The sequence below is a fragment of the Trypanosoma equiperdum genome (assembly GCF_001457755.1).
Source record: "Trypanosoma equiperdum strain OVI genome assembly, contig: ctg_1827, whole genome shotgun sequence".
In the NCBI taxonomy this organism is placed as follows: Eukaryota; Euglenozoa; class Kinetoplastea; order Trypanosomatida; family Trypanosomatidae; genus Trypanosoma; species Trypanosoma equiperdum.
In genome coordinates this window covers 2589-18370 of record NW_027123868.1, presented here as the reverse complement: position 1 = coordinate 18370, position 15782 = coordinate 2589, and the positions used below count along the sequence as shown (strand labels likewise).

General features: G+C 49.0%; 6 protein-coding genes across 6 annotated transcripts; all 6 read right to left on the bottom strand.

Moving 5' to 3' along the window:
• Positions 1–83: 83 nt before the first annotated feature.
• On the bottom strand, positions 84–3041 carry TEOVI_000499600 (uncharacterized protein; the record flags this gene model as incomplete). Its single annotated transcript, XM_067223291.1, has 1 exon — positions 84–3041. One exon carries the CDS (start codon positions 3039–3041, stop codon positions 84–86), a length of 2958 nt encoding a protein of 985 aa, XP_067079392.1.
• Positions 3042–3579: 538 nt separating this feature from the next.
• TEOVI_000499500 (uncharacterized protein) lies at positions 3580–6033 on the bottom strand (the record flags this gene model as incomplete). Its single annotated transcript, XM_067223290.1, has 1 exon — positions 3580–6033. The coding sequence occupies one exon, from the start codon at positions 6031–6033 to the stop codon at positions 3580–3582; it is 2454 nt and encodes an 817-aa protein (XP_067079391.1).
• Positions 6034–7403: 1370 nt separating this feature from the next.
• On the bottom strand, positions 7404–8519 carry TEOVI_000499400 (protoheme IX farnesyltransferase, putative; the record flags this gene model as incomplete). The annotated part of the gene is made up of 1 exon (XM_067223289.1): positions 7404–8519. One exon carries the CDS (start codon positions 8517–8519, stop codon positions 7404–7406), a length of 1116 nt encoding a protein of 371 aa, XP_067079390.1.
• Positions 8520–9404: 885 nt separating this feature from the next.
• On the bottom strand, positions 9405–11756 carry TEOVI_000499300 (vacuolar proton translocating ATPase subunit A, putative; the record flags this gene model as incomplete). Its single annotated transcript, XM_067223288.1, has 1 exon — positions 9405–11756. One exon carries the CDS (start codon positions 11754–11756, stop codon positions 9405–9407), a length of 2352 nt encoding a protein of 783 aa, XP_067079389.1.
• Positions 11757–12670: 914 nt separating this feature from the next.
• TEOVI_000499200 (uncharacterized protein) lies at positions 12671–14089 on the bottom strand (the record flags this gene model as incomplete). The annotated part of the gene is made up of 1 exon (XM_067223287.1): positions 12671–14089. The coding sequence occupies one exon, from the start codon at positions 14087–14089 to the stop codon at positions 12671–12673; it is 1419 nt and encodes a 472-aa protein (XP_067079388.1).
• A 575-nt stretch (positions 14090–14664) lies between these two features.
• TEOVI_000499100 (alanine racemase, putative) lies at positions 14665–15438 on the bottom strand (the record flags this gene model as incomplete). Its single annotated transcript, XM_067223286.1, has 1 exon — positions 14665–15438. The coding sequence occupies one exon, from the start codon at positions 15436–15438 to the stop codon at positions 14665–14667; it is 774 nt and encodes a 257-aa protein (XP_067079387.1).
• Between the last annotated feature and the right edge of the window lie 344 nt (positions 15439–15782).

Sequence of the window (15782 nt, the reverse complement as noted above, 5' to 3'; positions counted from 1 at the left end):
TATATATATATATATATATATGTCCAGATAACAGGTGAATAGCTAGGGAATAAGAACGATAGTCATAGGAAGATGTAAAAACGTCATCGGGCGTTAACAAACTCCCCCTCGACAATCCCCGCAAGAACCCTCCGGAGCTGGTACGAGGAAATCGACATGAGCTTCTGAGCAAACTCTTCCGCGGACATGCCACTGGAATGCACGAAAGGGGAGTTCCGAAGGAGCAGAACGGAAGGAGCAAATGAAACGGCCACGAAACCGGCCAGTGACGCGTCTTCGCCCCTCTTTTCCGATCCAACATCCCACTCAGTACGCGCAGCCAAAGCTGCCTGCCTTTGAAGGCTTTGGAAAGCAACGGCACCCCCCTCAGCACCGATGCAGGCCTCCTCGAGGGGTTTAATCAACTGATTTCGTCCCAACAGCTCATCCACTTTAGATAGAAAGGCAAATAGCCGCTGGGCCATACGACGACACAGCATGCGGCGCAGAGAACACCACAGATCAAAAAACTCCTTCCCCGCCACGTCCGACAACTCACCACACACAATTGCTGTGATCCCCAATCCCCGAGCAAGGGCCTCCTTCACGTCAGCCAACGACCCCAGCTTCGCCCGGCGGACGACGATAACTCGTTCCCGCTGTGTGCCCACAAAGTGGTGTTGCCGTGCTGCTCTCTCACGAACGATAGCGTGACACAACGTGTTACAGCCGCTTCCGGCGCAACCAGCGACAACCACCGCGTGGGTAAACAAATAAGCACCTCGCAGGTGGTACAGAAGGCACGCAATCCAGAGTGTCGCGATATTGTGAAGGGCTTCCAGTTCTGCCTCTTCAGAGTGTTTAACCCAAGCCAGGGCGAGAGGAAGCATGCGCTCGTAAAACACATCGAAGCCCATGCAGGTACTAAGGCTGTTCGTGTAGTTCAGGTGAATCGCATTTTGGGAACGTCGTAGATTGTGCAGCACCTTTGAAAGAAGCAAGGTTTCCAACGCAACTGCGGTTGTATCAGCGGCAGGTTTCGGCCCCCCAAGCATGAGCAGAAGCGACAGCAGCTTCTCTCTATAATTCCCACTATCCAGGGACGGGAGCCGAGCTAACAGACGCCGTTTCCACGGGTCAAGCTCAGAGCGCAGTGCGTTTGGGTCTCTTGTCTCACTTGCCGCATGGCGCTTCAGTGCATCTTTCAGCAGCACTGCCTCATGCATGGGGATGGAACCGATGGAAATCGGCTTCGTTGATTGTGCGGCACCGCGGAAGATAAAGTTATAGAGGCCCGTCTCCGGTTTCTTAACGGCATGTTTCCCCACCAACTCCGAAACCGCAGCGATGTCAGACAATAGAGACGTTGATTGGAAAGGCACAAAAGTTGACGTGTTCGGTCCTCCTGCAACCAATGATGTCAGAAGCGGTTCAACAGAAATAGCACCGTCGACAAGATCACCAGGTGGGCCGAAAATCCATTGATGGGGCCCATCGCTGTGACTACTATGGAAAAGAAGTAGCGAAATGTCCTCAGCTATGACAATTCGATATTCGTTGAACGAAACGTAGCCGTGGTCGGTGAAGAGTGAGATTTCCACAAGTAAGGATTGTGGTGGACGGCGATGGCGTGCAAAAAACTTGGTGGTGAGCATATCCATGAGTGAAAATGTGGCAGTGAGCCGTGTTGGAGTCACTGCAGTGACAGATACTGCCGCCATTGCTTGGTTCCGTGACGAGGTACATATTACCCTTGGCCCGAAATGCAAGCTCTCACCCTCGATAGTCAAAAATACAGTGACACCATCTTCCATTGCGTGCTGCACATTATTTATCATCGGTACAAGTATATCACCAGTGTCGCCACTATGGTAACACTGAAGTATGAGTTGGTTTAACATACTGAGGTGGGTCGAAACATCAAGGAGCTCATTGCACTCCTCCCTACCTAACGTTTCCACGCCTGAACACCTCGCCTCAAGATGGACATTGCCAGACGTTCCGTCAAAAACTGGACCGCACCGCAGACCAAGTGGCATGTTAAAATGTTGCACCGCATGAACTTCCTTCGGACTGCCACCTCCGGCTGCTGCTCCACTAACACCCACGGGAGCGTCACTGTTAAGAACATCACCGGTGAACTCAAACAAAGGGTCTTTGGGTGCCAGTAACGCCGTATAGTGAAGGAAATTTCCTGCAAACGGGGGACTGGACGCAAGAACGAGGTAATCCTCGACAAGCAACCGCCTCGGTGAGCCATATGCAATGCAGAATACACGGGAGCATAACTCATTTGACGACGGGGGTATGGCACTTATGAACAGATGGGCCGCTAAAGCAGCAGAGGAACCCGTCTCACCAATACCACAAAAGACAGCACATGGCTTCTGCTCTTGATCCCTCTCTAACAGATATTTGATATCACAGTGACGGAGCTTGTCTCGCGGATTCACCAATGCCTTAGGGCACATTACAAAATAATATACTGTGGTGGAGGTAATTGGATACGGTGGCTCCTCGTAAACAGCCTTGACGATCGCACACGAAAATCTAGACTCCAATAAACGAACAGATTCCATCTTGGCGCGGACGTGCTTCCACGAAGAGGGAATAGCGTCAACGCAATGAATGCCACTATATGAAAAGAAAAGCGCATCAAATATGCATAAGCAGCGCATGGATCGAGGGTGAAGCCAAGGCAATGCGACTGCTAATCCGGGTTCCACTGTGCAGCTCGTTGAGACACGTGTAATTTCGCTCCCATCACAACTTCCACGGGCAACAATGCGCACTTGCAGGGTTTCCTGAGGATACAGCAGCTCAAGCACTGCATGGGATGACGCCGTGAACATCTCTGCTACTTCTGTTTTGGGGCTATTATTTGTCGTCCACTCAACAACATATGACCACTGCACTAGTGAGGGCCTCAGCTGCCCGGTGATATTTTCCACCTCGTCCACTTGAGTGACGGCACGCGGGGCCTCCCAAAATATAAAAACACACGTCGGATACACGGAACATGCCTTGGGAGGCCGCATTAAGTACGATGGTTGAAGAGGCATAGCACCTGCAGCAGACAATCCCCACTTACTCCTTTTTCAGCGAAGTAAAGGTAACCAAATACCTAAAGCAAACCCCTTCGTAACAGATTGAGAAGGTAAACACAACTCACCTAAAGGGAAGGGTGCGCTGCTTTGAAAGCCGCTATGAAACAAAACAAAAAAAGAACTAAAATGAATAGTGAAAAAATAAAATAAACAAACACAAACAAGGAAGGAAAGCGCCCAAAATCAGTGGACTAGTGGTAAACAGAACGAATAAGACTCACCCCATCCACCCACCCCGGCTCGCATTATTAGCATCCAGCCCGCGGGACAACACAAACAAACATTAAAAACATGTTAAGGGTCGTCAGCGTGATTATGTGTTTAGAGTGTGCTGGGTTTCGACCCTTGCCGCAAGTGCAGTCATATCTGTCGAAGTTAAGTGAGTCACCTCGTGATAACGAAACCTTCTCATGCGCATTCTCACCTTCCTTCATACAATATATGTAATATATATATATATATATATATATATATATATCTTTTCTTTTCCACACTACGTTGCGTATAGATACGGATGTATCACGTGCAACTCAGTACTAACATCCAACACGATCTTTCGATAGTGTGCAGTCAGATGATGAGCCGCCCCCAACAGTACAGGCACGGCACGGTATAGTGCTAGACTAGCTATGTGGGGAATCGCAATCATTTCGTCAAAGTTGCAATCTATTGGGCTAAAGTGATTCAGGAGCGGCTCCCGCAGCAACACTAATCCATACTCCGCACACCGTCGGAAGAGTTCGTCATCCTTAAGTAGCAGGGTAGGCGGAATGATCTCAAACCACAACAAAAACACCAACTCGGGTACCTCACAATATAATACAGGGGGGATACTAAAGATCAGCTCCACACGCTGCTGGGGAGCCAAGCTTCGAGCATGCAATAAAATAAAGGGAACCCAATCGCTAACGGGAAAGGTGACGGTTTCACTGGATGCCAAAGAGGCAATGTTTTCCATTGTGATACCGTTCTCCTCAGCAAAGCGTTGAACAGCAGATCTCGCTACAGCCGTTGTATCTTCTGCGTTGAAGTCTAGGATTTTCACGAAGTGCAAAATGAGCAGTGGGGACTTGCACTCCTCAAGTAACGAGCGAATTAGGGAAACAAGAGCCTCTGTGCCATCGTGTTGGCGTACAACGCGAAGGTAATCGCACCATAACTCCGCCATGGCAGTCACGGAGCCCATCTTTACTTTTGTCAGTATTCTCTCCACAAGTACGGCATTTGAAGAGAAGGCGCGCATCAGCGAGAGATGAACAGCAGATTGCATGCGATCCATTAGCTCCGCGTCTATGCCAGCAGCTGCGCATCCGGCGTTCATGTTCAACTGCCGTGATAATAGCCCTGCGCATGCATCCTGCGGCCTACCAGGGAAGTGCTCACTAAGTGCAAATGTCACATCTGAGATGGATGCCAGCGGGAGGTCATTCATTCCCTCCAGTTTTCCAGTCTGGCAAATAGCAATCAACATAAGGGTTAAATTCTGCTGGGCTAGCGGAAGGAGGCACACCCTACCAGGAACCTTCACTGCGTAGGTAAGCAACCGCATTGCCGCTTGGGCGTCCATTGGGGCAACGCGCACACATGTCATCGCAATCATGTAAGCGATATACCGCGCCACACTTTCACTCCACTCTACCTTACCGGACGAGGATAATGTGCATTTTGAGGCTTGCACAGAGAGAATCCGCACCGACTCCAAGCATACATCCACACACTCTGATGCAGTGTTGCCAGAGTGCAGAAGAGCGTAAAGGTGCGAAAGGCGTATGGACGGAGATGTTGGAAAGATTTCAATCCCTCGTGACGCCAGCCACAACAGGCGCTCCGGCGTATCGCCGGCAACTCGCATGAGGCAACGCCACGAAAGCACATCCACGTGCCGCTGGAAAAGTGACACGGCGTCGGCTATGAGAGTGGATGGTGATGAGCCGATCAAGGACTCCCAGGCGCTACATTCTTGAGGGTTGCGCAGTAGTGAATACAATTTTTGCATCAGAGGCATGTGTGGTTTTGACTGAATCGGCGCATCCCACGTGATACGGCTTGGTGGCGGTCGATACCTCCCTTGTTTATTTTCCGCCACTTCGTCCTTCTGCAAGAATATCGCCGCCCAACCCAGCGTCGCAATGCAGTTCATCATATCCCTCTCAATCCTTACAGCATCGTGCAGAGCGGTTGACGCCTCCATGGACATACGAAAACGGTGAAACAAGGCTGCAACATCACAGTTGTTGCGATTCCCACGGATAAAATTGGCAGCGCGAGAAACAAGTTTTCGAGCGGTAAGCTTCAAATGCGTTAGTTGTTCTTTGTGCCAGTAGGGACATGCCGGGTTAAAGCAACTGACCTGGTCTACAGACAGGAGGCAACCTTCGTCAAAGAAAGCGGCTCCTCCCACCTTCTGTGCTGCCGATGAGTCGTCAGATGTGACATTGAAGAGAGGTGCGTACTGAGAAAAGAAAGAACGCTTTATTTCATTGTCGCAGGGGAAACATGACGCCACAGCCCCCCATGTGCTACCGCATTCCACACTCAGGACACAATGCGCAGCACCCGACGCAAAATTCTCGCTGTCGCTGGTGTCTAAAAGTCGTGCATCGCACCGCGGCAACGTCTTATGGACAGTAATCTGACTAGTAAGTCGATCAAGAACACCAGTTATCTCACCTGCCGCCGCCTCATCGAGATCGATATCTGCTTTTGCCTTCTCTCGTTGACGATCCAACTTCTCAAGTGCGCTCTTCTTCTCTGAGACAATGCTCATAATGCGGCGGCTCGCTTCCTCCATCTCCGTTCGTTGAACATCTAATTCCTCAAGTCGCAATTCGTGTGGAGTCCTCAATTTATCACGTCTCTGCCACTGGCGATGCAGCGCCGGGTGAATCCAATCGGGGGGAACACGCGACTTCGGCGGTATTGTTTTCATCGGTGCCGAATTCGGCATCTCAAGCACGTAACGGATCAGCGACACAAGCAGCAAATAAGCAAACCAACAACGACGGTTATAAAAGTGCGAAGCAGTGATGTAATGATAAATGATAGAAGGGGAAAAAGAGGCGTGCGGGTTCGGATTGAACCGACTAGTAGGGTGGAAACGCACAAATAAAGAAAAAAGAGGGCAATAGAAAAGAAAAAATTGTAACACATTGATGAGTTCACCCTCAACGTATACACAAATATAGATATACATATATGCAAGTACGTGTGCACGAATACGCGCTCCGGCGCTTGTATTTCTTTTTTTTTCCACACAGAAAACAGGGTTAAATAGACGGGTTGCGGAGCCTAAGCAGAAAAATAAATAGAGAAAGGGCCGAAATGGTAAAAGTGCAAAGGTACAAAGACGAGGCACGGGAGCTAAGTTCGACGATATCCCCCCCACACACACACCCTCCAAGCCCATATCCCTTGTTTCGTTTTTTCTTCCCCCTCCACCATCACAGCCCGCATGACACGCAGGAAGCCAAATGACACCCTCCGCTGCCGGCATTACAACGACGACGACGGAACGATTCCCCGTCAGCTGCCTCGGGTAAAAGGTGCATTGGGGTTATATGGGAAAATAACACAAAATGTAAACAGAAACCAAGAAGATAAAAATAATCACAACCCCTTCTGCTTCCACTCCTTCTCCATACACGCATTCTCTTTGAAGGGGCGGTGAGGGGGGAGATGTTTCAGACAGCCTACAGACAACCCAATGGAATAAAACAAAGTGTGGGAAATCGGGAACATTAGCGAAAACGGTAATGAGGAGAAGGTAAAAGGGTCTAAAAGTTCGAAATGTGAGGAAAAACAGAAAAAATAATGGTCGTGATTAGTAATACGACACTACACTACACTACACTCCTTTCCCATACCCCTTCCTCCTCAAATCCTCGGAACTCATTATACCCGCACACTCTTATGCAAGCTCAAGAAGGAAAAAGGGATTATGGAAAGGCAAAACTTCCAATTCATGCAACCCAACCTAACAGCATCTTCTTATTCAACCTTTCCCCTCGTTACCTTTGTGCCCTTTGATTATTGCTGGTGTTCCTATTCCATCCCCCACCTCAACGACACCCCGCGAGGTTAAACGTACATAACAACCAAAACTTGATTGTAATGTTTACACACATACACATACACATACATGTACGCTTCATTGACATTCTCACAGCGAAACTTGGAAACTTTTGTTCCCCCGTTTCCGCCGGTCTCGCCACACCATTTCCTTCCTATATTATCTGCCACTATTCCCCAACTTTCTCTAACTCCACTACCGAGCCGTGAAGGCAAACTACGCTTTGGGAGAGGTAAGGCACCGGAGCCCTATAATGCAACAGCAGTGAAGTGCTGAAACAGGGTCGTCGTCCGCTTCACAGGTTCCAAATGATTCAGCATCAGCACGGCGAGTACGACGGAGAGGTACATGTAGGAAAACACAAAACAACCCCTGCAGTGCCGCTTTGGGTCCGAATGAAATAACAGTGCCTTGTAAATCATAACGGCATTCGCAGCAGCCACCACCGGGTAGTACCAACCCTCAGCTGCCATGTTGATAAGTGCGGGGCCGGCAAGAGTTATGAAAGCCATCATAACAGACAACAATACAGCGTAGAAAGAAGCCCTCCACGGGTTATAAAACGCCAGCATTTTGTACCCAGCAGCCTCGTAGTCACGACGGCAATGAAAACTAAGTCCCATAAAATGTGGTATTTGCCAGACGAGCAGCAACGAACCCAGCAGATAAGCGGGGCCCGTTATGGTGCCGGTGGCTGCAATTCCTCCCATTAGCGGCGGAATACCGCCAACGATGGAACCCACCCACGTATTGATGGCGGACACGCGCTTCAGTGGGGTGTACGCGGCTACGTACAGCAGCCAGTTGAAGGCCCCGAGCGCAGAGGCCGCTGGGCTGACGGAACCTAAAATACAGGAGCCGGAGAGTAACTCCACGGCACACAAAATGGTAGCACTTCTGCGTGATATGAGCCCCATTGGAAGGGGCCGTCGGCAGGTTCGTTTCATCATCCTGTCATATTCCACCTCAATAATCTGATTGGCTGTATTGGCAGAACAGCACTGTAGAAGCGTACCGACCGTTACCGCAACCATTACCAACGGGCTGGTACCGCCACAAATCACGTAACCACCCAATGCCGTGGCCGTCACAAAGGCTGAAAGCTTCAGCTTGCCCAACTGTGTTACGACATCTCTAACTTGTACTGATTGGCCAAGTTGCTCCTTCTCGATAGGGCAACTGAGGTGTGGAGCCGTCCCAATCATTGGGCAACCGCGTGATTCACCCACAACCGTTGGCGTTTGAAGCGGCCTTTGCAGCTTAGGTGATAAGGGACACTTTGTAACAGGGCTCGAGGTGCTTTGGAAAGCTAACGGACTGTTGCGCCGGGGCCGCGGGCAGCGGAGGAGTACGCGGCGCATCATTTCAATAGGTTGAACCCGGTGTCCCCTCTAAGGGCTGCTGCCACATATATATTATATATATAACACAGAGCATGAAAACGCACATGGGCCAGGAACGAGAAAGGGAAAAAAGTGAGTAGAAAGGAGAAGGGTTGTGATAAGGAATGGTAAGGGACAACGACCAAACAAACACCTTGACACGCACCACCTCATCGTGTGTGCATGTGGGTGGGTGGCTGTATGTAAACCAACACATTGTATTGATTTATTACTATCATTATTTGTCATCACTCGCATCCACGCAAGTTCGTTGTGTTTCTCGCACTCCTCTCCTTTGTTGTTTTACAGCAACAATGAATCACAAAAATACAGGTAGGCAACAAGCAACAGCAAAGCACACAGGTGCACACCTCCGAATTGGTTGAAGGAGCTCCAAACCCTCTCCACCATGGTCCCAGTATTTCCTTATCATCACCAGTGAATCAACTCTTCTTTGTTCTTCTATCCCTCAAACCAAAAGCAACACACATTTCGGAATATCACTTTCCTTTCCCTCTCCTCATCCTCATCCTCCTCCTCCAAACACACATACACACACACACCTCCTCTAACCACAGTTGTTCATAGCAAATTTTTTTTAGTAGCAACCCCTCCACACCACGGGGAGTCAGTTCGTACGTTTTGTTGAATATAAAGAGCATTAGCACAGGAAGAGCATTCCCTTCCCAAAGGCACGAACACATTCTCCTCCTCCTCTCTCTTTTGTAGCTCGTTCGCCTGTTTCGTAATCCATCCGCTCTCTTTTTCTTCCACATTTACGCATTCTCTTTGCATTGGACGTTTTCACCTCCTCCCTCACAGACCCCGAAACCTCACCTAAATAACGAGGTCGCTGCCATGCGAGGTTTAGTCCAGTTCCTTCAGCACTTCAGCAATGTTGAATGGGGTGAACGGATACCCATCAGCAGCGTAGAATTTATTGTTGAACTCTACCCAGTGCAAACGGAGGGCGTGCAGAAAGGCGGAAAGAGACTCCATGCCGAGAAGGACGGCCACCGTCGCGCACATCCACACGCAAAGGCCGAAGAAGACGAAAACGCCCGAGCCTTTGTCCATATCCAACGCCATAAGAAATGTAAAGCTCCAGAAGACCTCAGAAAGCTGCGAGTGGGCAAGCGAGAGGGCCCACAGACGAAGGTACGACGCGGTGTTAGACACACAACCAAGTACATACTCAATAGTGTGAATAACCTGATGGATAACAACTTCACTAAAGTCAAATTTCTCATCTTCGTCGTAGTCATCCTCACTGCCTTCATGGCGTTCATCCTCATTCCTACGGGCCAGTGCCTGCAGCCGCATTTTACGCTCGTGCTCCTTCTTTTCATGCATTGGTATGGCACAGAGAAGAATCGGCACCATTGCAAAGGCAATTAGAAGAAGCAATACTTGGACAAACTCCTGACCTTTATACAGCGGTACATTCACCGTTCCTGGCTGGAGAAAAAAGTTTGTCATTGTTTCAAGCAGTGATGGCGCTTCACTAGTACGTTGGTCCCAATTCGTGCACCACTTGATGATTATGAGAACGCACATGTAGCCAAAGGTGCACAGAAGGAAGACGATTTCAGGAACGAAGCGGAACCAAATTTGAATCCTGTCCCCAAAGTAAATGTGGTTCATCAGAGACAGAATTACACCGGCAACCATCTGGACAACACCGATGATGACAGAGCACTTCATCTTTACAGAGTTGTAGAACTCTAGCTTGTTTTCCGTCTCTGCCCACGCTGAGTCAATGCCAAAGATAACACTTCTCGCTGGTGTGACCCCGCTCGGGGACGAAGGTTGCATATCGCCCTCTTGTGTGTTACCATTCAATGGTGGCCACTGATAACCGGAGCGAAACGTGTCTACCGAGAAGCCAAAGAAGTCGTTGTATAAAAACCCAACATAAATAGCGAATAACCCCATGAGCAGCAGTAAATATCTACCATCAAATATCATGGCAAATATCTCGTTAAGTTTCCTCCCTTCCCAGTCCTTCTCCTTGATAAGCAGGAACGCAGCGAAGAGGGTGAGCATAACTCCATGCCCAATGTCACCGTACATGATACCGAAAAGATAGGGAAAAGTCACAATGGTGAGCACGCCTGGGTTGACCTCTTTGTAACGGGCCATACCGTAGCTGTCAACAATACTTTGGAAGCATACTGTGAACTTGTTGGTGAAGAAGCACGTTGGACGTTTTTCTTTTGTTGAAATTTCCTCAACAATAGTTAGCACCTGGGCGCCGCTCAGGTACTCCGCCTCCTGCAGGGATGCGCGTATCCGGTCAAGGGAGCGCACAGGGGCCCAACCTTTAGCAACCGCTGTGGATCCACTGAATTTTAACATGTTCATCGTGGAGAAAACTGACTTCTCCACAGCAACCGTCTGCCTCCACTGGCACACGTTGTGTGATATGGAAGTAAGTAGATGCCGTTGGCGCAGCAAAGACTGCTGCAACGTATGCTTCATCGTTTCTAGCTGTGAGTTGAGAGTATCACGCATGTACTGCAATCGCTCGGTGCTCTCAGCATATGGATAGAGTGAAGCTCCATTCACCTCGCTGATTCGCTTTAAACTCTCCCACAACCGTGGGGTAGCGAAGTAAACACCAAACACACATTTCTGAACCATCCGTTCCTTTTCTCCCTCAGAAAAGGGAGTTGTGATCTCATCGGTGTGCAACACAGAGTTCCCGCGGGTAATGCGGTACACCAGGCGCTCCAATGTAGCGATACGGTCCTTTGGAATAACACCCGTGAGAAGATTGAGCCCTGGGCTTTGCCTAATACCACTTCCAAACTCGCGACTAAGCACCTCAAGATGTTCCTGCGTGCGATTACTTTCCTCAAGCAGCGACTGGTACTGCCCATTCAACTCACGAAGTTCCCCCTCGTACTCATCAATTTTGTGCTCCAACGCGAACAAAGATTCTCTTCCAATGGCTTCCGTAGAGACGCATGTAAGACCTGCCTTCTCAATTTCATCATGAAGGTACCGTAGCTTCCGCTCCATGCCATCACAGCGCCGGACCTCTTGCACGAAATCTCGCTGGAAGGCGCTCACGTCACTGTTGAGGTCGATGAACTGAAAGGCGGCGAGTTGCCCAAGTTTCAGCACTGAATCATGAGCCGTCTCACGCTGCATCGTCAACCGCAGCAGTGTCATGTCCTCTGAGCGCCATAAGCCACTAGCAGCTTCACTTGACATGATGAGTGAGGAAACTTGCGTGTATTTGTACTCCTGACTAACTTTGTTCCTTGCTGGTGATGCCTTAGTTACTCTCTCCCCTACCCCTTCTTCCTGTATATCCCTTTCCTTCCTACCGCTCCGTATGTGTGTGAGTTCGTGTATAACTGGATAATAAACAAGTAAATGGGTAATGATATTTTAGGGAAGTAGCAACAAAATGGGGAAAAAAAATGAAAATAATAATAATAATAGTAATAAAGACGGTACAAAATGATAATAGAAAGGAAGGAGGAAAAAAAAAACAGCACTGCAGAGCGTTTTCGAATTACCTGGAGAAACGACCGCATACTTTTTTGTTCTTCGACATTTCCACACCCCCAAACTGTAATTCTCCCCTTTTCACAATTTACACATGTATACAGTAATTTATGCGTACATCCACTTTGTTTATTCAAAACGGAAATAGGGTCTATCTTACTCGGAAGTGAGGAAAGGGAAAGAGGTGAAAACACGCACCAGATGTGCGCTGCAACAAAGGAAATGGGTCATGCGCGGGCACCAAATGAATAGGTTAAACAAATAATCAATGCACATAAAATTAAATAGAGGCATATTCATGTTTGCACAGAAACATGAAGAAAAAGGGAAGAGACTCTCGTGCACAGCAATAACCCAGTTAAGCAAGAGAAAAAGGCAATCATCTGTAAAGAAGCGAACGCATATGGTCGTTTCGGTGTTCTGTGCTCTTAAAAGAGTCCGTCCAGGGCTGTAAAAAAAAAAAAAGAAAAAAAAAGATCACTCGAATAACTCAAAACGGACAAGTACACCACACCGCTGCCAGAAGTGTAGTCGCGGACAACACATGCTTGCATGTGCTCGAGACACGGAAATGACAAACGAAAGACAAAACAAAAAACAAAGGAAAGATGGCGTCACCTGCGGTGAGAGTGAAGGGGGCGGATAAGCGTCCGCCGCACAGCGCCTTCAGTCTGCAACGCCTCCAAGCGCAGTTGTAGTGACGGATTCAGCCGTAGTTGTGTTAATACCCGACACACGCCAACAGGTTGCCGTAACTCCACTTCACCGCGGCAGTCTCTCAGCGCCTCCGTTGCCTTCCGCAGCTCCGCGGCTAAAGTGGGATCCAACCGGCCTCCACCTCCGCTGTTGCTCGCCTTTAAGGCAATGGACTCCACCCGCTCAACCCGAAGTTCAGGCGGAATGACAGCCCGCAGGTACATCTCATCCGATCGCATGAAGAAACCCACGAAGAGAGAAGATGGAAATGCCAGCTGATGAGGCGGATTGAGAAGTGGCTGTTGCGTTCGGAGGAGCAATGCGTCCCCACGTAACTCCGTAGCGAGGTGATGTAACCATTCCCCCGGACTTCGAGTATAACCACCCAGTGACTCGCAACCACGCAGCACCCATGCCTCACCATATAGATGAGCATCATCTACCACATCAGCGTTAACAATACCACTGGCTGTTAAGACCAGCTCCTGTGTTGTATGGTACTCCCGTTCATACTCGGAAGAACACACGCGTCCACCGCAAAATACAAGAGTGTTCCTCTCCTCCACATCGTTGGTGTCTTCCAAATCCTTGGCTGCACAGCAACGGCCAGGAATGGTAAAGTATGTTCTGTTTGCAATGCACGGTACAGTGTAGCGGCCATAACGCAACGACACCTGCACCAATGGAAGCACTGGTGAAAGTGCTGTTGCAAGTGCCTGTTGAAGCGCCGTTCGGATACATGCAGGTGCTATGGGGCAGCGAATGGATCGGGTGGCGGGGGTTAATGCAAGAGATGTTGTTGTAAAGGCCGTGGCGTCAAGATGGATGGACACCCATCTATCATTCAAAAAGGGTAGTGCAGCAGGTACCGTGGAATGTACCAAATTGCTAAAGTCACCAATCGTAGTAAAGGTTGTGAAGAAGATTAAGCTATGGTGCTGCAACTTATCCGATGAGTAGTTCTTATGTTGCCGCTGAAGGATACCCACAACGTGGCGGTCCGTGTCACGCGATGGACTTCGAACGGGGGTCAGCTCGGACAGAGAACGTACGACGTCAAACACATTGCTGCTTCCCCCACAGGTACTCTTGTCAGCGTTAAAAATACCTGTTTTCTTTGTATTGTCGCGATCACAGGCAGAGTCGTACACAGGAAGCAGCGAAGTGCCAGAGGTTGCCATAAGCCTCAAGGAATACGGTTGCTTCTGAGAAAGGTTGGAGAGTGCAATAGCGAACAAGTTTCCCACAGTTGTGATGAAAACCTCCCTGGATGAGTCGAAGAGCTCCCAGTCAGTATAGCGGAGGTCAAAAACAACTGTGACAGTGTCGCACGACATGAAATTTTTTATTAAAAAAAAGTGAAAGTGATTGTCTTCCTACGTGTGATGACGGGGGAAAGGATTAAAATGAAGTAAATGAAAGAAGACGCATGAACCTCGCCGCAGAAGTGGGCCTAAGTGCCTGTGTGTTTTAATTGTTGTCCCATAGTGTTCGTCGATGAAAACGAATTTGCAACTCCAAATACACGCACACAAATGCACACAACGTACGTGCATGAAAAGATAAACGCCCGCTTACTGGATAACAACCAACAACAAACCAAAGCAGGGACGTCACAAGCCCTAGTCACTGTTTTTAACACGCGTGAAGGACAAGAACTCATCCACATGCCGAGCCGCAACACTGAGAAACTCACAGATTTTCAAACACACTCTTTCTCGCAAGCACTTTTCTTCCAACCGTGGTGCGACTTGGGGGAGAAGGGGGAAAAAAAAAATAGCGAAACTCGAACAAAAAACGTCCACAAGAAGAAATCATTATTCAACAAACCACGCAAACACGAGTGCACACACGCACACATAGGGAGAAAAGAATACCCGAAACAAAGCAATATCACACACGAAACGGATGCCTACTTTGCTGCTCCATCCTTTGGTGGATAATAGCGCTGACCAAACAGACCGGTTCCCACACGTACAACTGTTGATCCCATACGGATGGCATTTGTATAGTCACCACTCATTCCCATGGACAGCGCAAGTGTTGTGGCATCGAGGTTGAGTGCCGCTGCCACCTCCTCCCGGCATCGCAACAGACATTCAAAGTTCTCTGGCCTACTCGTGTAGTCCGGCATACCTATAGTCATCAAACCCGTTAGCCGTAAGTTTGGGCACTTTGTTGAAATGTGGCGGGCGAGTTCAACTGTTGCACTACCCGGCTCCACACCACTCTTCGTGGTTTCGCCACTGGTGTTTACCTGAACGTAAACATCAAGCGGTCGCCCACCACGGTACGAGACACAACCGCTATCGAGTTTCTGAGCAAGTGATTCGCTGTCGACAGTTTGCACAATTTGAAGCCCACTGACGCCTGAGAGGAGTTCCTTCACCTTATTGCTTTGCAGATGCCCAATGAAATGCCAGTGGATATCACCGGGGAGCACCGCCGCCTTCTCCACAACTTCCTGCACGTAATTTTCTCCAAAATCACGGTGACCACAGTCATACAAAGCCTGCAAGCATGCTGGCGATTTCGTTTTACTCACGGCAACAAGTTTCACAGCGCGGTCAGCGGACCCCCCGCCTGCACCTTCGGCTGCTGCTTCCCGAATACATTTCTGCACTTCACGGTAGTTTTCGGCAATAACCTCAGCTGGTGGTTCGCTGCCGATATCGTAGCGTGACATGGTCCCACGCACCAGAAGCAATGTTAACCTCCGCAGTGTGAAATGTCACTTTATTCAAATACACACGAAAAACACCTTTGTCCTAAACGTGGACGTCTTAGCGTGTTTGTGAAGATAAGGGCGAGGGTGAGTAAATATACGACACACGAAAATGAAAGAAGAAAAAATGAAGTTGAAGCGAGACAGTTGGAAGTGGGGTGAAAATGGGGGAGGAGAGCCCTCACACACGGAGCCATCATGTAGATTCGAACAATAAAGAGATTGCATCCCCACTAAGATTCTTGTTACCCGTGATTCACGCACAAACGTTCCAAAAGTAGCGGAACCTTATGCGCGTTATGTAT